The sequence below is a fragment of the Ipomoea nil genome, unplaced genomic scaffold, assembly GCF_001879475.1.
Source record: "Ipomoea nil cultivar Tokyo-kokei standard unplaced genomic scaffold, Asagao_1.1 scaffold0276, whole genome shotgun sequence".
Taxonomy (NCBI): Eukaryota; Viridiplantae; Streptophyta; class Magnoliopsida; order Solanales; family Convolvulaceae; genus Ipomoea; species Ipomoea nil.
The window spans coordinates 3,714,344-3,737,539 of NW_017616704.1; the positions used below are offsets into that span (position 1 = coordinate 3,714,344).

Below are 23,196 nucleotides of genomic sequence, written 5' to 3' on the forward strand. Positions count from 1 at the left end.
TATAAAATGAAACCGAAAATGTTATACAAGCAAAGTAACTTTACGCAGAACAGCGCAGAGCCGCAGAACAAGTGTCGTTTCTTTTAATGACACCGTTTTTGACCATGGTCCACAGTATAATTTGCCAAAATTGAACCGCAAAACTAAATTTAATACAAATTACATAATCATGTACCTAATTAAAAAAATTTAATAGTCAAAGACCAAATGTGATTCATGTATAATAATCAAGAGACCAAAAGTAAAAAAAAAAAAATCCATAATTTTTGGTAATGCAACGAACAGTTGACCTTTCAAAGTTGAGACGTCAAAAGTAGTGATTCACAAGCTATGTTAAGACCTTAAAATCAGTTAATAAGTGATTGTAGTAGCATCAACAGAGAACCCCTGTCCAGAACAACTAAAGCGAGCCTAGAGTAGAGCCACAGCTAGATAGATGCAATATGGGTAAACACATTACAGGGTGGTCATAAAATCATAAACGAACCATGTTCAATATAGCACCCGCTAACAGCTAATCAGAACCTAGATGGAACATTGAAACAAACTGATGAGTACACAGTTCCATGTATATGTTGTTTCCGGACACAAACCAACAGGCAGGAAATGAAATCTTGTAGACATATCATTCCTTGGAAGATTTGTTGATGAGTGACTTGTGGATGTGCGGGATCACGCCCCCTCCAGCTATTGTTCCTTTGATCAGCGTATCCAGTTCTTCATCTCCTCGGATTGCCAGCTGCAAATGCCTCGGGGTGATACGTTTCACCTTAAGATCCTTACTCGCATTTCCAGCCAGCTCCAACACTTCAGCAGTCAAATACTCCAGGATAGCGGCAGAGTAAACAGCGGCTGTAGCTCCCACCCTGCCATTTGCTGTGGTTCTCTCTTTCAGCAAACGATGGATACGCCCCACTGGGAACTGCATTTTGCAAATGTTTCACAAAAGGGAAACTCTCATGTCATGTATCCAAGATAACTTGCTGAATTTCAATCACAAATGTAACATATGAAGACCACAGAGAGAGAGAGAGAGAGAGAGAGAGAGAGAGAGAGAGAAACACACTTAATTTACAGTCCAAGTGTATGACAAAAGACAGTTAGCCAGAAAAGTAGTTCATTATCGATTTTTTTGTTATTAAATTCCGATCATGCTCTGTAGATGTAATTCCACAACATTGCCCTACAAGGTCATGAGTTCGAATCCTTGCCCAGCCAAGATGGTAAGTGATCCATGCTTGTAACCACAAGGTCATGAGTTCGAATCCTTGCCCCCTTGGTTTGAGTTGGTCAGCTATGGGTAACCTAGACTGGTTTTACTTCCTTGTGGTCCATTAACGACTAGGGTCACAAGGCGGGGTTTACACACACTCGAAAGGATTGTGAGGTTCCCTCGTCATCCAAAATATATATATATATATATATATATATATATATATATATATATATATATATATATATATATATATATATATATATATATATATATATATATATAGCAGAATTTTCAACAGAAAACTAGTAAAAAAACTTCAATCCAACTTTTCAGAATAAGTGGCCTAACATTGGGTAAATTTTAAAAAATCTAGGGCCAAAACCAAGCATAAGACTAAGTATTCAATACACCTTTAGATGGAAAAAGACCCCCACCACCAAAGTAAAGAGTTTTGGAATCACGAAAAGTATTTAGAATCATGCATGACTTAGACTACAAGCAATACACTATGCCCACCACTGCCAATTCAACCACATGCTAAATGGCTACAGACCTAAAAGTTTGAATGGTGGATGACATTACTGAGAGATCAAAACAGTAAATAGCTTCTACCCTAAAGCAGGGAACCAGTATACAAGGCTTACATTGCAATAAGGTCTGTAGAAGTAGTTATTTCTTTGTTATGAAAACAAATAAATTAGAAATACACTGGACAAAGGTGAAAAAGGTAGGGGGAATAGAAAGGGTGCAAAGGTTTTCAACCATAGAAAAGAATCCTACAAATGCCCCTCAGAGAGTCGACCTACAACAATGTTCCTCTAAAATACCCTTTTTGAATTCCTAAATCACCTGCTTCATATCATTGTCCCCTAAGAAGAATTAATACTCAACACATTCAACAGCAGCAATTGCCAAATTTAAATTTACAATTTTACATAAGTCAAAGCACAATTGCAAACAATATTTGTAGATTTTATTCACGAGTCTTTGAACTACCCCACACCATTCCTTTAGTTGTCAACAAAATCTCTACCGGTAAAAGAAAATTGAGAACGCAAAAGAGAAAACCATTCCATAGATCTACAACAAATCGCAACCAAGCAAACCTTAGAAGCATTGAATCAGCAATCAAACATGACCAGCACAACGCCAGACCAATATACCATTCGACCACAAAAAACTAAGAGGAATGTAATAAACCAAAGCATTTACCTAAGAAGCAAACAAATTTTCATAAAAAAAACAACATAAACTTACGTTGTAAAGTTATGAATTCAAGAGTATACCAAACACTAGTCTAGGACAAAGCGAATAAGGGCGTCGATTAAGAAGATACATATATAGACAGACATTCACAGACACGTAAAGAGAGAGAGAGAGGGTCGAGGAAGAAGATGAACCTGGAGACCAGCACGAGAGGAGCGCGAGGTGGGTTTCTTCTTGTCCTTGTCTTTGTCTTTGTTGGCCGCAGCAACTGAGGTTTTCCCCATAATCAAACCCTTAGCTCCTTTTCCCGACATCTTTCCCGCCTAAATTTCTCCCGATTTAAAAGAGATGAATGGAGAGGAAGGAGGGTTTCGATTTTGCGCAGTAGCTAAGCGAGAGGGTTCGAAGAGAGAGAGAGAAGGATAGAGCGGAGAGATGGACAATAGCCTACCAGATAAAAGAAAAAGTGCAGAGATTAGCGTTGGGGTATTTATAGAGATTTAATGACGGAAATACCATTGGATATCGCTTGTTATTACGCGCCTACACCCATTGTGAGTACCTCTCTCTGCCTGCGGCTGCGTAGGGGTAGGAAAGTAAAACTGCGCTGATTGGCTGCCTCATAATTGATTTTTTTTTTTTTTTTTTTTTTAAACTCAAATAAGCCAGCGGACTATAGGCGAAAAAGTAATTAAATTCTTAAATTATAAAAAATTTTAATTAAATATGTCAATTGATTAACTTGTTAAATTGATATGCTCCCTCCTTCGTGAATTAATTGTCACATTTATCTTTTGTATCCTTTTTAAGGAATTAAAGTAAATATGATGTATTTTCTAAACATAAATGTTATGTGTTTTCTAATTATGTTCATCACTTTTTTCACTTTTGTAAATAAAAACAATAAAAAAAGTAAAACTTATAACGGTAAATTGAGAAAAGTAGAATGATGGTGATTTTCAATTTTAGAAAGAAAATAATATTTTGGGACAAACTAAAAAATAAATGAATAAATAAAACAGGTAAAATAAGAGTATAAAACAGGCATTCAAAAAAAAAGAGTATAAAACAGATAGAGTAATTAAATCAAGAGTTTTTTCTCAAAGTGGTCCCTCGACTATTGCTCATTCTTAATTTTACATTTCGACTTTCAATTGCATCCAAATTGGTGCTCCTTTACCTTTGGAGTGATCATTGCAGCAATCATAGAGATCATGTTCCTTGGAGCTTCGCTTCATTTGGGTAGGTATATACAAGAACAATATTGCAACAGTAAGGTAGGGAGAAGGAGAATCACACAAATCCTAGTTACGTTGAAAACAACATAAGAACACCATTAATTAACTGAATTATATATGATCTTCCCCATCCTCAATTAAGATGGTTTCCAACTTCCCATGTACTGTTTTTCAGCGTGATCGGAGCTATCATCAGATCCGCTAGATTATACACCGTGCAGTCGGGGCAAGCCAAAGAGAACGCTATGCTCGAGCTTGATGACAGCGATTGTGGTGCCAAATCATCGAGCAACAGAGCCCCTCTGTTACAGTAATGCAGGATTGTAATTGCAGTAATGCGGCGCGTACGGGTTCATGATGACAACGTGGAAGACGCCCGGATTGTTGACGTTAACGGGAAGATTCTTGACTGGCAAGCAATGGGGGAGGAGCTGTTCTGGGAAAATAGGGGCGGCGGCGGCGTCAGCTTCGGAATTGCTCTGGAGATATAAGTATATATAACTTCGTTGGTTTCACAAATTACATGCATTTATATTTTCCACCGTCGTTTTCCTAGGAAACACAGTGCTCAGACGGCGCCACCAAACTCCTATACAAATGGCAAATCGTCGCCGATAAACTCAAAGAGGATATCTTCATTAGAGTTGTCATCTCCGTCGTGAACGCCGCCAAGAAAGGCTAGAGAACCACCCAAACCGCCTAGCGCCTACAACGCGAAGAATTTCCCAAAATTTGGATTAACTGTGAACTGACTGAAATACCCCCAAACTTAACTCCTAGTTGACGCAAAAGGTAACGAAGAACCAATTTGGGGTAGTTTTTAGAAGTCTAAGGAATCATACTGGGTGCAATTGAAAGTCGAAATACAAAATTAAGAATGAGTCATAATTGAGGGATCATTTTGAGAAAAAAATTCTTAAATCAATTAACCAATAAAGTCAAAAGAAAAAGGTAAAAAAGCTTGCATGACAAATTTTTTAAACAAATACTTTTTTTTTTTTTTTTAATTAAAAGTTCGTTGGCCTCTCTTGTGAAAATGAAATTTCCTTCTATTTTAAAAATTAATTTATTTAAATTAAAATGTCAAATTAAAATAGTTTTCAGTTACCTGCAAGTAATTAGCTAATTGATTCGATTGCATCAAAATAATGAGTTGAGATATCTAATTTGACTTTTGCATAATTTAAGATTCTAATTGTTTTTTCATCTATAGTTGATTTATTTTCACCGTTTCCCTTTTGCTATTTTTTGCCTTTGTTTTCTTTATTTTGAAAACAAACTTGCTTCTTCTTCTTTATTTATTTATTTCTTTTTTATTTTTTTTTTACTTTTGGTAACAAACTCATTTGCTTAAATTTTAAATTATTTTTATAATGAAATAATTGAATTATACACTATAAAATAAATAAAAATATTAAGTTGCATAAAAATCAATATTTTTAAAAACTTGTGTACTAAAATTTAGAAAGAATGGTATTTTGATCATATCAATTAATTGAAAAAGAAAAGAAGTAGGGGGGGGGGGGGGGGTGTATTCAATAATGACTTTCATAGTACAAGTCTTTAGGTTTTATTTGCCTCTGAGATGTGCCATGGTATAAAGTTAGGAAATTAGGATGTAGTGTTGAAGCTAGACATGGCTAAGGCCTATGATCGGGTTTCCTGGTTTTTCTTTGTTTCGGTGATGCGTAGGCTGGGTTTTTCTAAGGTCTAGATTGACTTGGTCTATCGTGCAGTCTCAAATGTGTGGTACTCTGTCATTGTCAATGGGGTCAAAGAGGGTTTCTTTACCTCGTCCCGTGGGTTGAGGCAAGGAAACCCACTCTCCCCTACTCTTTTTATCATTGCTGCAGAGATCCTTTTTATGTTCCTTGCTCGAGTGCATCTAAACGAGGAAGTCCCTAGATTCTCTCAGCCTGCTGGTACTCCTCATATTCATCACTTAGCTTACGCTGATGATGTTATTATTTTTAGTATTGGTAGGTAAGGGGCAATCTGCAAAGTCATACAAGCTTTAAAAGAATATGAGGAGATTTGATCAGGTCAAATGGTCAGCTTCCCTAAGAGTGATTTTTACATGCATCTTGACACTTCGGGTCGTACTATTCGTAGGATTAGGGATATCACTAGATGCATTCATAAGCCTTTCCCTTTTACTTATCTTGGGTGTCCTATTTATGTGGGGAGGAAGAAGTGTGTTTATTTTTCATCTTTGGTGGACAAAGTTAAGGCTAAGTGCCTTGGGTGGCAGCGTCGGTTGTTATCCAAGGGGGGGAAAGCGGTTCTTATTACTTCTGTTTTGCAGGCTATCCCTTTACATCTCTTTGCAACTTGTGTTCCTCCTAAGCAGGTTATTCAAGATCTTGAGCGGTGCTTCGCGAGCTTTTTTTGGCGGCAGTCGGGAGGTGCACGCTACAATTAGGCGTCATGGAAAATACTCTCCCTCTCTAAAAAAGAAGGTGGTGTGGGTTTCCTTGACCTTGACCTGATGGTATGTGCATCGAGTGTAAAGCATTGGTGGAATTTTCGCAAGGTGTATTCACTGTGGGGAAGATTCATGAGCGCTAAGTCCTGTAGTTGTAACACCCCGTGTAACGACCGTTAAACTCGGATTAATTATTTGAATTAATCCCGTAACAATAGCTAGAAAGGGTTTAATTTGGTTGGGATTCCCTTAATTAATTAATGTGGTCCACAATGGATCGTGGACCCTTGCCTAAACTAGACCCTTAAGCTTGTTAGGAATAAAGAAAGTGGGTCTTTACCATTCAGATTCCAGATAGGATTCCTAAATATATAAATAGAGGATTAGAAAGCACTTAGAACCTTCTTCCCTCTCATAGCTCTACTACACGAAATCCCCTAAGAAACCTAGCTAAGGGATTCCCCACCGCCAAGCCTAGGAAGATCAATCGGGGGAAAATCTTAGAGAAGGACCTTAGTAGCCAAGGGAGAATTGATTAAGGCTAAGAGGTAACCCATGTCTTACAAAACCTATTTTCCTTGCTATATCTTATTTATTGGCTCCTTTGATAATCGTATGTGTGATTTTGTGATTGAGTCTTGATAGAGCTTATCTTAGGGTTTATGTTGTGATTATTTGATAATCTTGATGATCCTGATATTCGTAATTGATTATACGCATGATCTCGGGTTTATGCGTGTTTAGGGCTTGTCATTAGGGTTTTATGTGATGGCATCTTGATGTTCTTGCATGATTAAGTGTTTATTCTTGAGTCTTGGGATGTTTAGGGTTTGCATCTAGAATGTAATTGTGTTGTTTCTTGGCTTAATTCTTGTTGTTCAAGTCCATATTGTTGTTGATATGTGTTGGGATGTGTTTAGACTTGATTTTGGGTAAAAGTGATGAATTCCCGGGTTGTGGAAGTGCCAAGAAACAGGTGTACCAGCGGGTAGTCGGTGGGGGGACGAACCCCCACCTGACCACCCGTCGGTACGATCTCCCGTACTAGTGGGTGGCCGGCGGGTGGACGACCACCCGCTGGTGTACCCGCTGGTACAGGACCGTCCTCCGGTGAGTGGTTGACCACCCGCCGTTCCGCCCGCTGGAACGGGCGGGTGGTGTGTTGTTTTCCCCCGTTTTGTGTTTTCCCCGTGCCCCGTGTGTCCTGTTTGATGTTTGTGAGTCTAGTTTGATGTTTTGGGGTACCACTTTAGGAGTTGTGAGTCTTGGTTATTACATGTGGTTAAAGTTGGTATCTCGTTGGCCTAGGATGAGGTTTGTATGATCCCATGTAAGTCTTGTAATGTCTTGTTGACATGGGAGGTAGAGCCTAAGCTGTTCCTCGTGGATTGTGTGTTTGTATTGATGTCAATTGTTGATAAGAGTCTACGTGTTTGTTGTCCCCTTTCCCTTGACTACCCCCTTGTTGTAGTATTTTGAGGTATTGAGTACTGTGGTTGTTATTGAGAATTGGTTCTTGTTGTGATTACTACTGAGTATTGATTGTTGTGATTGATTATACATGATGAGAAAAGAGCTATGTTGGTGGTTTGATGCACTACGCGTGCTTATGTGACGGGCTGCAGTACCTTTGACGTGTGGTGCTGCAGTGCCCATGTTATGTACTAATTGTGTTGCGATACAATCTGTTTAATGGCACTGCGGTGCTAAGAGATCGGTGATCTTGTTGGTGGTATGTCGGTAGGGAGCATGCGCTGCTCCGGAGGAATAAGGGAGGCGTTATAAGGGTGGCCTAGAGGTACAGGTTGGAACCGAAATGAGGTTGGAGAGGTGTAAAGGTTGGAACTTGGTATAAGCCTGGATCATGGACACGTGTTGTTGTTGTTTCGTATCTTGTTGCTTATAGTGTCTTGTGGTTTAGGTTGCATGCTAGTATCCTTATGTTGTTTGATGACATCCAGTTTATTGTCGTGTCCTGCTATTGTCTTGTCTCGTGGTCTTAGGTTGCATGCTAGTACCTTTATGTTGTTTTATAGTGTCGAGTCTGCTGATATGTCTTGAGTCTTGATCTTGGTTTGAAAGCTAGAGTTTGCTTAGGATAATATATGTATTCCAGTCTCAAAAATGATTTTCTTATATAGCTACCTATATTGTACTCAACGCGTAGAAGTGGGTTACCAGCATTATTCGCGGACGGTTGTTACACCGTATGTTTTTCAGGTACTGATCAGTAACTTCGGAGTGCGCTAGATGGACATGTGGATTTGGCTTAGATAGTTATAGTCGAAGTTAGATGGCTTGCGTGCCTTGAATTGTGTTTTCATTAGCAACTTTAGATTATGCTTTGTTTAGTTAGTTTAGCCTGTGCATCTAAGTTCTCAAGCTTAGATGTGGCATAGCACTCCGACTTTTATGTTTAGTTTCTACTCTGTTTGGGTATTAATGATAGATTTTCCTTTATCTCATAAGCTTTAAATGTTTCAAAAATTTGGGGTGTTACAGTAGCCGTGTTCACCCGGTGGCAAAATTAGTGCGAAGTTCTGATTCACACACTTGGAAGCGCATGCTCAGCGTCAGGAATGAGGTGGAGGCAGTCTTGGGTTGGCGCCTGACTCACGGTGATGTTAACCTTTGGTGGGATAACTGGTTTGGACTTGGCCCGCTAGGGCGCCTTTACCCTTTCCCAGGGGTTGAGTACTCTGGTGATTTGTTGTCTGACTACATTCAGGACGGGGAATTGGACTTGTCAGCCTATGATGACCTTCTGCTAGGCGGGTTGGAGGCGGACATTGTAACACCCCACTTTTCTTAAACTTAATTAACAAACTTAACCTTGAAAGATAAGCTAAGGCAGCGGAATAAAATTTACTAAACAACTTAATAGAGGTGTCACCGCCATAGCCACCCTTCACGGTGACTGCATAGGCTAAGATTAAACCAACTAAACCATTAAAGTTTTACTAACATCAGTCAAACTAGGGGATAAAACCCCAGTGTCCAGCACCAACAAAACAAGGGTAGTCAACTAAAAATCTCAAAATCAAACATCAAGAGTTTGGACTACAAAAGCTAACTATGCTAGTCTAGTCTAACTCGTACTCTCTCACGAACTGGGCCCACCTGAAAGGGGTTAACAAAAACAAGTAGAAAACAAACCCGTTAGCACGAAGCTAAATATATACCACTCAACCCTGTAAAGTACTACAGTATATACTTTTGGAAAATATTTGTTTCACATACTTAGATTAAGTATTCTCAATCACTTAGGCAACACTTAAACATGTTTAACAGGGTTTCTATATGTTTGCAACCTAATTGACAAATAGACATGCTTTCACAATTAGTTAGCTTATCAACAAGCTCATACTATCACATATTTATCTTATTAATAATCTCATGTCATCATATACTCAACTATGCATTCTCATGCAGTCATTTAATCTCTAAGCAATCTCATACTATCATATACTCAATCATGCAATCTTGTGCAATCATATAATCTCTAAGCAATCTCATGCTATCAAATACTCAACATGCAATCTCGTTCAATCATATAATCTCTAAGTAATCTCATGCTATCAAATACTCAACATACAATCTCATGCAATCATTTAATCTCTAAGCAATCTCATGCTATCAAATACTCAACATGCAATCTCGTGCAATCATATAATCTCTAAGCAATCTCGTGCTATCAAATACTCAACATGCAATCTCGTGCAATCATTTAATCTCTAAGCAATCTCGTGCTATCAAATACTCAACATGCAATCTCGTGCAATCATTTAATCTCTAAGCAATCTCATGCTATAAAATACTCAACATGCAATCTCGTGCAATCATTTAATCTATAAGCAATCTCATGCTATCAAATACTCAACATGCAATCTAGTGCAATCATATACTCACTATGCAATCTCGTGCAATCATATACTCAATATGCAATCTCGTGCAATCATATACTCAATATGCAATCTCGTGCAATCATATACTCAATATGCAATCTCGTGCAATCATATACTCAATATGCAATCTCGTGCAATCATATACTCAATATGCAATCTCGTGCACTTAACTTGATCATGCAATAGAATGAACATGATGCTTTAGTATAAGTATAGGTAGGTATACGTATACACTCTTTTGCAAAAAGAACACTTTTCTGTGGAGGTTTCTTAGAGTCACAATGACTCGCTTTCTCTAGAGTCGCAATAACTCGCTTTCTTTAGAGTCGTAATGACTTGCTTTCTTTAGAGTCGCAATGACTCGCTTTCTTTATACTCGCGGGTGAGGTAGGACTTCACCATAATGTGAATGGGCCTATATGGGCTCGGCATCTAGCCGGCCTAATACTCATCTCGCCCACAGAACCACTATCTTGGTTCTTTTCTCAAACTCTGTGGAATCAGGTATCGAACTATCAGTGTGCACACCCCCAGACCAGGATTCCAAGCCTGGTGGGCAGTTTCCAACCTAGTAACTCGGGAATATCTACCTCGTTACTTCATATCGGATCGCAATGTCCGTTTATGTCTTTACATTCTCTTTTCACTATTTTGTCGGTTCTATCCGATCTTATATCTTTTCTTCCGAAAGGACATAGTCCTAACGTGTTAGCAATGTTATTATTTACATTATTATTTGTGTTACTTGTTTGACTAGTCTTTGTATTAGGTTAGTTATTTATGGCTTTTATGATAGATAGGATTAGTTTACGCTATTGTATTTAGTCTATTGTTTTGTAATCTCGATTGTATTGGAATTGAAGCTGTGATCGTTTATCTCATCTGGTATCAGTCCAGGTCCGTTTCTCTCTCCTCTCACCTTCATCGATCGTGTTCCGATCGTTACCTCCTCTCCCAAAACCGCCGGCCACTCACCATGTCAACCAACTCGTCCGAACGGACGGTGACCGCCGGCGACGCAACCCTCCCAAACCCCAACTCAAATTTCCTCTCTAGCGCTCACCACTTTGTCTCGATAAAGTTGACGTATCGCAACTTTCTCTTTTGGCGAACGCAACTGGTGCCCTTCCTCCGTGGCCAGGAACTCCTCGGTTATGTCGATAGCGAGACACCATGTCCACCGCCGACCATCCCGCCCGCTCCAGTCTCCGGCGACTCCGCCTCTGACGCGACCACTGCGACGCCGATCCCGAATCCGGCGTACCGGGCGTGGATCAAGCAGGATCAATCCCTTCTATCACTGTTGATTTCCTCACTTTCCGATGAGGTCATGCATTTGGCCGTCGAGAGGATCACGTCACGCGCCGTCTGGGAGTCCATTGGAGCAGCGCTCGAGAGCTTAACGTGGGCGCGATGCTTGAGTCTGCTTGGACAGTTCCATTCACTCCGGCAGGGAAATAGTAGCGCGGCTGAGTACTTGGGTCACGCACAACTTCTGGTGGAAGATCTCGCGCATGCCGGTCGCCTCATATCTCTTGACGAACAAAACTTGTTCGTATTCTGCGGCTTGCGCCCAGAGTACCGCGCCATGGCGTCTTCCCTTACGGCGAAAGGTACGCCCATTACGAACCCTCAAATCTCTGACTACCTGCAAGCGCAGGAGTTTATTTATTCGGAGGATTTCCCGGCCGGGCCTGATGCTGGAATGGTGACTGCTCCGGTGGCTATGTTCGTTGGACGAGGTCGCCGCAATGGTGGCGACAGTGGGCGAGGCGGGTCAGGTAATAGCGACCATAGAGACCAAGGCCGAGGCAGGGGAGGTCAGGGCCGCGGGCGTGGAGGACGTGGTGGTGCGCCGTGCCGCCAGATATGTCGCGTACAACCACACTGCGATCTATTGCTACAAGCGCTACGCGTCGCAGCGGCCGGCAGAGGCTCATTTGGTGGTTTCCGGTGAAGACTCGGCGGCAACACCCACGGCGTCAGGGTGGTTTCCAGATACCGGGGCATCGGCTCATGCCACCCCGGACGCGTCCATGATGTCTCAATCTGACGAGTATACCGGAGGTGATGTTCTTCGCGTGGGTAATGGCGCAGGTTTGATGATTTCACGTGTTGGTCATGCTACTATACCATCCGCGTCTAAATTGTTACGTTTGTCTAATGTGTTACACATCCCTAAATTATCTGTGCCTTTATTGTTTATTTACCGTCTTACAAATGAAAATAATGTGTTTGTTGAATTTCACAAAGATTGCTTTATTGTGAATGATACAATCACCAGGGCGGTACTGCTTAGAGGTTCCACATCGGGTGGCTTATACAAACTCCCGGTCTCATTTCGTGTATCTTACTACCCGGGCAACTCCCACGGTTTGGCACCGCCGCTTGGGACATCCAAATGGCCATGTTCAAAATCGCGTCCTACAGTCGTGTCCGGTAGCACCAAATAAAACCAAGTTGTTGGGGTCGTGCACTTCGTGTCATCTTGGCAAAGCTTCTATATTCCCATTAGATAGGGTTGATTGTTCTAGCAAAAATATATTAGACTTGTTATATACAGATATATGGGGCCCGACTCCTGTAATCTCTACTAGTGGTTTTAGATATTTTCTGCTATTTGTAGACGATTACTCACGTTTCTGCTGGTTTTATCCCTTACGGGTAAAATCAGACATTTATAAAACTTTTGAGTCGTTCCGTGTCATGGTAGACCGCCAATTCGCGCGTTCTATCAAGTCTATTCAATCTGATCTAGGTGGGGAATACCGCAAACTACACAATATTTTTACCCAACTTAGGATAATTCATCATCAATCGTGTGCCTACACGCATGAGCAAAATGGCAGGGTAGAGCGCAAAAACTGGCACATTTGTTGAAACCGAGTTAGCGCTATTAGCTGAAGGGTCAGTACCCCAACAGTACTGGGACTTTGCCTTCGAAATAGCTACCTGCCTAATTAACTACTTACCCACACCAGTCTTACAGTTTGAAAGCCCATACACACGCCTATACAAAACTCCGCCGCCATATACTTTCCTTCGAGTCTTCGGGTGCAAGTGTTATCCCTATCTAACGGTCCTCCAAAACCTCAGATTACTCACACTAAATACTTATAGATATAGCTCATGCATTTCAACTCATGCAACAATTTACTTATGTAACTTATGCACATAACTTCTTAGTAGCTTCTCTTTTCTCCCAAATTGGGAATTATTTATCATGCAATTACTCAATGCAACCAGATAATGATTTTCCAAAATAGATATAAGTTTTGAAAATAGTACTTAGGCTCACACTGGCCACTTATGAACTTTTAAAGCATGGTATGCTCAAATATACACTTTACTGTAAAATATGCTTCAAGACTTCTTTCACTGCAAACTCTCAACAATTGTCTAACCTCAATATTCGTCTTTTTGGGCTTAATGCTCTCAATAGCGAACGCCAATCGGAGAGGAAAGCCGATTGAGTCAGAATCTGAATTGAAATCTCACTCACAGGCCTAAACGACGATAAAACAGTCGAACGTACATGCTTATAAATCACAATTTAGCAAATCTTCATTGGCAAACACTTAGCAAGTATTCAACATGCACTTGAATTCAAAATACTCAACATAATATCATTTACTGTAATCATGCTCTGTCAACTTAATATTCTTGGCAAAATTCTCAACAAGTCATAATCGACATCTAGACATGCTTTTCTAGAAAAACTTAACAAATATTGATCATCTTTCATTATATAATTGTCATGCTTCTCAAACAAATAGCCAAGAGCCAACACTTAACATTCTCATTTACTGTAAATGCTCTCAGACAATTTCTGTAGCATTTTTCCTTACAATTTCTATCACAAAATGCTCGTTTCTACTCCGAATTCAATGAAATCAAATTCTAATCGTGCGTCGTGACGACCCCGAGTGTCCGAGCCTCAAGGGTCCGCGAGTCCCAATCCGAAACGACACGTAGCTGAGCTACAATAGCTTGGCCACTGCACAGACTTTGCCTAACGGGGCTTGTGCCAGGGCTTGAGGAGCCCCGCCGCCTGGAACTGCCAAGCGGGGGCCTAGGGCCAAGTCTCTAGCCTAGATCCGTGCCCTAGGGCCGCTCCTCCACGGGGCTTGCCAACGGCTTCTTCCTAGGGCTGTTGGCTAGACCTGTGTCTCATCTGGTGCACACTATTTTGTACACCAGTGAGATTCTCCTTCACCTGCAAGACATTTTCAGGCAAATAAACACTCCCAAATCATCAACAACACATCATAGATCAATAATAGATCACTTACTAGCTCAAACACAACATTATTCTAGCATTTCTACTCATTTCAAACACTAAAACTAGACTTCACAGAGTCTTAAAAGCTTTTGGGAGTCCATGGGGTTATACCTTTGTAGATTCCTCCTTTGAGTTGCGATTCCACCTTCTTCCCAAGCTAGCTACACCCTCCTTCACCTCCTAAACATCTCAAACAAACCATACAACACTCTTACTACTAAGTTCTCAGAGATAGAGTAGAAAGGAACTTGAAGAAATGGAAGGCTAGAGTTTGGAGAAAACTTACTGTGACTTCTCTTTGGTTTTGCAGAGCAAAATGTTTGGGGAAGCAAAGAGTGGAATCGGGAAGAAATGGGAGTCTACTATTCCATTTATATGGGTTCAAAACCCTAGGAGGATCTCATGATTGGTGGAGGGCAAAGATGTAAATTGATGATTGTTCTAAAAACATCAGACAAGGTTCTTTGGAGTAGAGTGGTTCACCATGCTTCATGAACGATGGTCTAAAATCAAGTTTTAAAATAGTTTGGGGTTGAAAATAAATTTCCCAAAAAATGATTTCTAGATGAACACTTGATTTAGGCTTCTCAGATTTCTCCCGGTCTCACTCAGAATGATTTTTTAGTTCAAAACTTGGTACGCAATGTACCCGAAAATTTAGGATTATTTAAAAGTGGCTCAAAATAATTTATTCAAACACCGATTTCCTCGCAAAATTTTTTATAGAGCCAAAAATGGCTATTTTGGAATTTCTTAAAACCAAATTTATAAAATTAAATTTTGGGTTGTCACAGACATGTCCCGTCTGGGCCAACGAGTGGCTGACATCCCTATTTGGCGGGTAGCTACGGACGGATTGTTCTCTTTCTCCTCTGTAAAATCTTTGTTAAGACCTGGACCAGTGATTTCTGATCTTCTTTTGAGTCATTGTTGGCATAAGCATCTACCCTTTAAGGTGTCCTTTCTTGCTTGGCGTGCATTACGTGGTCGATTTCCCACTGATGATGCTATGGCTAGATTCGGGCACCTTATGGTCTCCAGGTGTTGGTGTTGCACTAACCTAGTTAGGGAAACCGTTGATCACATCTTTTATACATGGGATACTGCCAGGGCTGTATGGGGATTTTTTATTGGATCACTCGGCCTGCGATTCAGTCATCGTGGTCTACGGACGCTGCTGACTGGGTGGAGGCGGGTGGTTTCACATAACTAGCTTGTTGCCTTTGTTGTTTGCAGGTTACCTTATCTCATCCTTTGGGAGTTATGGAAACACAGGAACACATGCTTGTATGGTAGAGGATCACCGAGTGTGCCTCGAGTGGTGTATGGCGTTGCCAAAGGGATGACAGAGTGTCTCTTTAGGCGGTGGCCGAGGGAGCACATTCTGTCGCCAAACTGGTCTGTCATTCTGTCCTACATAGATTCCACTGCCCCGTGGCGTGTGGTTCGTGCTATTAGATGGGATCCCCCTATGGATGGCTCTATAAAACTCAATCTTTCGTACTCTGAGTCTGTGGGTGGGACTGCTACCTTGGTGCGTAATCGGGGGGGGGGGGGGTGGTGGGGGGTGAGGATGGTGGTTGTGGTTTCTGCTCTGGCTTCGCCATTTCGGCAGTGGTCGGGTTTCGGGATATTTTCCGTGTTATGTTCCGCTGTCTTGAATGGTGCTTAGCCGAGGGTTTTAGGTATTTGGTCCTAGAATCTGTATTGCCTGAGCTTAAGGGTTATGTTGACCCCTCTGTTCCTACTCCATGGATTTTTGACTCTGAAGTGTCAAGCCTCTGGTTTCTTTGCTCCTGTGCCTTTATTTCTGTTCTTCAGTGTGTGACGCAGGGTAACGTCCCTGTGGCTGCATTGGCAGATTGGGTTAGGGATAAGGATGGGGAGTTTATTTTTCTTAATTTGTTTGACTTACCTCCGAGGGTGCGGGCTTTGGTTGTTCATGATGATGTCCCCTCAATGTTCTTTGAGGATTATGACCCACCTTGAACTGAGGTTCCTGTTTACTCTATGTTCTTATGCTTTTGATGAAAAATGAAACAGAGTTGAAAAAAAAAAGAAAAAGAAAAAAAGAGAAGAATGAGAAAAATGAAAAGAAAACAAAAAGGAAAAAGAGAATCAAAAGATTTGAAAAAAGAGAAAAGAGAAAATGGAAAGTATAAGGAAAAAAAGAGAGAAAGAGAAAAAGATAAGATAGTGCGTTTGCTGGCTGCTTGGAGGCAATGATGGCTTGGCTATATGTCGGGTCTAGCCTCAACAACGAAGGTGTCAGCGGTACAAGTGGCACCCTAATCCGGGCTGAACGGTGGCTGGGTAGGATTTATCAAATCCGTTGACCTAGTCAGGCTTGCTGCTGGCCAATAGTAGCCGAGTCCCTTCTGGGCTCCAGGTGGGGCGGGTTATATATGATGGGGGTTGCCTAGTTGTTCTTGTCTTTCCTATACTTTGCTATCTCTTTCTCTAAAATTTTCTACTTTTTTGTTTTCACAAAATTTTGTTTGGCAGTGGGATTGGGTTACTTATTGTTCTACCATGCTCCCTTTTGCTTGCTTGAATATTTCTTGGCCTCTAAGGTTTTATTGGTCCGTTGCTTCGTTTGGTTTGGCCCTTGTGGGTATTCTTTGAATAGATCATGCCTCAACGTTGGTGCAAGCAGTAAGAAATTACATCCTGGCCCGGGCTGAACGGTGGCCGGGTAGGGGTTCATCAAATCCATTGGCGGTTTGTCCAGGCTTGCTGCTGGCCCAGAGTAGCTAATCCCGTTAGGGTTCTGGTTACTGAGTTGGTGTTGTGTCCTTGTTTAGACATATGAGACTTTATCGCTATTGGCGGGCCTGCGTGCCATCTTGCTTTATTTTGGCCTATATGCCTTCTTTGTTCTATTTGGCAGTTGTTTGGTTTTTTGGGGCTACTGTCTATTTATGGATAGTCCTAGAAACAGCCGTTATACTGCCAGATTTTTGTAAAATTGGTGCATTGCAAGATGAGCATTATTAGGAATATATTGTAATAGATTTTGATATGCCAAATTGTATTTTAGAATCTCCAATTTTATTTGTTAAGTCTAGGCGTGTCATAGACCATGAAAGAAAAATTAACAAATATAGAAAAAATGAAAAATACGAAGAAGAAGAAGGAGATGTATGCATATGATATGTATACTAAAATAAGCCCACATGCCCCAACTCAAAGAAGAAGACATCTCATACGAAGAAACGAGAAGCAAACGAAATTTCATGAAGTTATCTTGAAGATCAAACATCTATGGAAAGAAAGAAGTACATCAAAAAGAATGCTATAAAAACTAATAATTTGTATAGGCGAGATGGATGAAAGTTTGATGTATAAACTATAAGGTCTCAGGTTTGAAACTCACTCTCTACAATTTTATAAGGAAAATTTAAAGGAGCCTTAAATCAGGGAGCTGAGGTTTTAATACTAAGAAGGAAAATTTAAAGGCTCCTGATTAAATAATAGAGATGCGGTTTCAAAATCAATTAAATAATAGAGTTGAAGATGAGGTTTCAAAATCAATTAAATAATAGAGTTGAAGATGAGGTTTCAAAATCAATTAAATAATAGAGTTGAAGATGAAGTTTCAAAAGAGGTTTCGAGGTTTCAAAATCAATTAAATAATAGAGTTGGAGATGAAGTTTCAAAAGAGGTTTCGAGGTTTCAAAATCAATTAAATAATAGAAGTTGGAGATGAAGTTAGAGATGCAGTTTTTAAATAATAGAAGTTGGAGATGAAGTTAGAGATGCGGTTTGCGAGTCAAAGTCTTCATAAGTCAAAGTCAAGATGAAGTATGAGATGAAGTTAGAGATGCAGTTTGCAAGTCAAAGTCAAAAGAGATGAAGTTACATCAAACTATATATAGTAAGAGCTGAAGTTTCAAAGGCTATATATATAGTAAGAGCTGAAGTTGGAGATTTAGTTTCAATCAATGATTGAATTCTCACCATCAAATGAGACCCAGATCAAGAGATCTCATTGGTCGAAAACAAACAACTTCATCAGTAGCCATACAGAGAGATTAAAATATACAGAAGATGAAAGTCCCAGAAGGCATGATCTACATCAGAATTATTTTAAGAGGCCTTCACGTGAAGACATGATCTGCATCAGAAATATTTTAAGAGTCTCTTCACATGGGCCAAGAGCTAAGCAACGGCCGAAATATCTCAAATGTCAGAGATATTATTTTTAATATGATCTTCTGAGAAAGCTACATGTCTTCTGCAAAGGCTACAAGAATTCAAATTTGAGATCTACAATTCAAATTTGATATTGTCTTTTTCCAATGGACAACTTCTCGAAACCAGCTATAAAAGGATGAAAAATGAAACATATCAAAGCACTTCCAACACAAGAAACGAACAGTACATACGAACAAGTGCTATACTCAAAAGTGAGAAAATATTCAAGTGAGATAAACACTCAGAGCTCAAAGAGAAAATATTCAAGAGTGTTTAAATTCTTCATCATTGAGAGACTTGCTGCATATTGAAGATCCATTCAAGAAGTCTCAAAGTTGGAAGCCAGTGAAAATTGTTTTTATACAAACAAGTGATACAGCAGTGTTGGAGAACACTGGACGTGATTAGTGCGGGCTTTGTGATCAAAACACTAGATCACGGGATACGTCGAAGACGGGGGGAAAGTAGCACGGAACTGTGAAATCCTGGAAAGTAGCACGGAGCTGTGAAATCTGAAGCAGCAGTGTTGGAGGCACTGGGCGTGATTAGTGTGGGCTTAGTGATCAAAGCACTAGATCACGAAAATTCATTGTATCTAGGAACCAAGAAGTGGTGGATATAGTTAATTGCTCTTGGACGATAAGAGCAAGTGGAGTAGGGGGATTACATCACCTCCGAACCACTATAAATTGTCTTGTGTCATTTACTGCTTTATTTACTTATTGCTTATCACGTGGATATACTTGACACAATCACACAACTTGTATTTATTTATTCCGCTGCGTACAAGACTCTAACAATCTAGTTAAGAGTTTTGGTTTCTCTATCGCCTCAACAATTGTTGTATTCGCGAAAACATTTAAAAGTCTATTAACACCCCCCCCCCCCTCTAGACTTTTACCACACCCCCTTTGGGACCAACAAACGTGTTTTAGCCAGCCGATAGCCTTATGACATGGGGTGACATACGTTATGTTGCCGGGCTTCCGTCTGCTACTAGTAGACCTGAAGTTTAGAGGAGGATTCTGCATCACCATTTCTGTAATTCTTTTATTATTATTTTATTTATGTTTAGACCTGGCCTATCATTTGGGCTTGCGCCCATTCTTTTATTTCTTTCATTCTTTAGACCTGGCCTGTTACTTGGGCTTGGTTCCATTCTTTTTTTAAGTTCCTCTGATTAGTATAGGCCCCTTCTTGAGGCCTCAGTATATTTTACGGTCACTTTTGGGCCATCATTTGTAAGACCTTTTAATTCCTTTGATTAATAAAGTTTATTGTGGGTTTAAAAAAAAAAATTGTTGGTCTAATCTACCTGCATTTATCCAAAAAATAAAAAAGAAAAAAAATACACCTCCCTAAATAAATCGATGTTTATATAATTGACTCAATTATTTTCTTATGTGACATAACAGCCTCAAAGTAAGGTGTTTTTTTCAAAAAATTAGTTTTATCACTTTTTTCTTTTCTTAAATTAGTTGATGTGATTAAAATAATCTCTTTTTTATTTTTAAAAAGAGATATTATAGTAAAATTATTTAAGAAAATTCTTCAAAAATATATAAAATAAAGAGTATGTATTGTGTGAGATCATCTAAAAGGAAACTTTGTTGCAAAATAGAACCAAAATAAATCAAATGCAATTTCATTGTTATTTGCTACATTATTTTCCATCATGATGAGAATTTAGGATAAAAGTGTATTGTGTATTCAATTAGACTGTAACATAAAACTGTACAAAGCATATATAGATTACAATAATAATAATGCAAGAAGAAGTACATGCATAGTATAACTCCTGAAGTCCTAATACATCTCCTCAATCACTAGGTTGAAGAGGCACAACATTGAGGAAAAACCAATCTGGTCAGCACTTTGCCCCTTAATTAGGCTGGTCCGGTGCAAATGGGATTAGTTTGAATATGGTACGGGTTTAAAGGTGTCTCCTACTGTTAGGGCCTGCTCAGAACACCTCATAGCCTGACTAAAAAAAATATTGAGCTTGTCCAGAAGAAATTCAAAACGCGGAGCTGGTAGAGGTTTGGTGAAAAAAATCTGCAATCTGATCTTTGGTAGATATAAAATTAACCTGAAACTCTGCAGATGCCACATTATCCCGCACAAAGTGATAATCAATCTCCACGTGTTTGGTCCTAGCATGGAAAACCAGGTTGGCACATAGGTAGATTGCACCAAGATTATCGCACCATAAGCGAGGTGGACAACTCGTTGGAAAACCAAGCTCACGCAGTAGAGATACAATCCAAGTAACCTCACTAGAGACATCATCAAGACCCTTAATTCAGCTTTAGTAGATGACCGAGCAACAATCATTTAGATGAGGACTTCACACAAGGAGACTCAAGTTAAATAGCTCAACACGAAAATAGGACACGAGATCCATTACAGATGCAGGATGGTCATATGACACGAGCTCGGATTGCAAGGGTACGTGATACCATTTGTGTGTGGACAGGGAAGATGGAATGGAACAAAATTTATTCCTCTACAAAGGAGAATGAAGGAGAAAGCATGACCAGCAAAGGAGAATGTCAATACTATCATATTCTTACACTTAAAGAAGGCCAATGATAACAACACCAAAAACCATATAAATGATACATCATCTCATTATTTATAACTTATGTTAGGCTAAGTTCATATGTAATTATTTTAGCATAAGTTATTTTTTGAATTTTAGACTTCCAGCACAAATAAATAGGCTAGGACAAGTTTGAGAAGACATAGTCTTCTTGTAGTTACAAGACCACTAAGTCAAACACAAAAATAGGATCATGAAACCACTAGGAAGAATTTCTCTCCTTGTGGGGCTGATTTGTGTGGTTTTCCTTGCTTGAATAAGTGTATTTAAACCCCTCTATGTCTACTTTGAGGGGCAGATTATGAGTGAAACAATTGAGTTAGCTTTTGCTTACTTCCAACTCTTGTGTTACATAGAGTTATCCATAGAAGATGTGAAGTGCATGCTGTGATTTTGTGTATGTAAGCTTTTATTTTCCTTCGTGTGATGCGAGGCTTCTATCCAAAAGAAAATCCTAAAGACACAAAGTTATTAACCCTCCAAGGGCCACGTCCCTTTAATACAAAACAACTTCCAAAACACTTTATAAAGCACCATCCATAACGCGAAGCATCCAGGCTGAGTTTTGAGCATAGAACGGAGTGGAACAAGATGAAGATTTGAAATGAATCATATCACCTTTGCTTGCGTCATACCCAAGAGACAAGGTTAGACCCAAAAACCACTGCAAACCAACTTGTGGACTATCGATCAATGGAACATCCAACCCAATCTGAGTCAGATGACGCATGGAAATCGCAGGATAACAAGGAACTCAAACACAACCCAAAATGCAATGTACCTTTCACATAATGTAGTACACATTTTAGAAGACCCCAATGCTCTACTATACGAAAATGAATAAATTGACATAGCTGATTGACTGCATAAGAAAGGTTAGGCCTGGTAATAGTCAAATATTGCAAAGCACCTGCCAGACTACGGTACTGCGTGGGATTATCATATGTCTCATCAAAGGAAGAAGTAGAACGAGCAAGCGAGGCAGGAGTATCAAGCGGTTTGTAGTCAACCATGCCAGTCTGCTTTAGGATATCACCTATATACTAGTGCTAAGAGAGGACCAGACCACCATCCACAGGAACAGTCTCTATACCAAAAAATAATCTCAGAGAACCAAGATCTCGAATCTTGAAAGTTGTTGAGAGACTCTGAAGTAAATCAAAAACCAATTTAGAATCATTCCCCATTAGTAAAGTAACATCTACATACACAAGTAAGAAAACCTGTGATCCACCAACCGAATAGTAAAATAGAGAGACATCAGTTTTCAAGGACCGAAAACCAGTAGAAAGTAAGAAATCATGGAGACGTTTTAACCACTCCCGTGGAGCCTATTTCAAGCCATATAAAGAATGTTGCAGTAGACAAACATAATCAGGGTTAGTGGAATTAAAATACTCAGGCGGCTATCGCATATACACGGTTTTAGAGAATGTCCCATTTAAAAAGGCATTATTGCACATCCAGTTGACAGACTGTCCACCCATGCGAAATAGCTAACGAAAGCAAAAGACGAACTGTGGTAAACTTAACTACAGGACTGAAGGTGTCAAAGAAGTCCTCTCTAGCTACCTGATTGAAACCTTTAGTCACCAACCGCGCCTTATAGCGCTCAACAGACTCATCAGCTTTGCGCTTGGTACGAAACACCCACTTGTAACCAATAATATTCATACCAGGCTAGGGTGGAACCATCTTCCATGTGTCATTATGAAACAACGCATTGAATTCCTGATCCATTACATCACGCCATTCCGGATAATGAACCACCTACGAATAACAAGTGGGATCCGGGAATCAGTAGAGATTACCAATGTCTGTGGTTGAGGAGCAAAAGCTCGAGTCATATGCCAAAGCATCATAGGATGTGCACGCTGTGGTGACACCGTAGCAATAGTCTGATGCCTAGTGAATCGCACTGGAATAGTCATGGGTGGCTGAAGCAGATTGGAACCAACATTTGTAATAGGGGAAACAGACAAATCCACAGGAGACTCAACACTTAAAACCACAGGACCAGTACCCCAATGCACCTCATCAGCAACACACGAGGCACCCGGTGACACCTACAAAGAGGAATCTGATGCAAAAGGAAATACACCCTCGTCAAAACAAACATTGCGAT

General features: G+C 40.0%; 1 protein-coding gene and 1 long non-coding RNA gene across 2 annotated transcripts; one reads left to right on the top strand and one right to left on the bottom strand.

Moving 5' to 3' along the window:
- Positions 1–317: 317 nt before the first annotated feature.
- LOC109156602 (probable histone H2A variant 3) lies at positions 318–2,877 on the bottom strand. The gene is made up of 2 exons (XM_019304457.1): positions 2,617–2,877; positions 318–922 (listed from the first exon to the last, which is right to left on the bottom strand). Exons 1-2 carry the CDS (start codon positions 2,734–2,736, stop codon positions 626–628), a joined length of 417 nt encoding a protein of 138 aa, XP_019160002.1. The 5' UTR covers positions 2,737–2,877; the 3' UTR covers positions 318–625.
- A 768-nt stretch (positions 2,878–3,645) lies between these two features.
- Positions 3,646–18,201, top strand: LOC109156282. The gene is made up of 4 exons (XR_002049986.1): positions 3,646–3,668; positions 3,836–3,983; positions 7,662–7,665; positions 18,190–18,201. It is a non-coding gene; the product is annotated as an uncharacterized LOC109156282 (long non-coding RNA).
- The last annotated feature ends 4,995 nt before the right edge of the window (positions 18,202–23,196 follow it).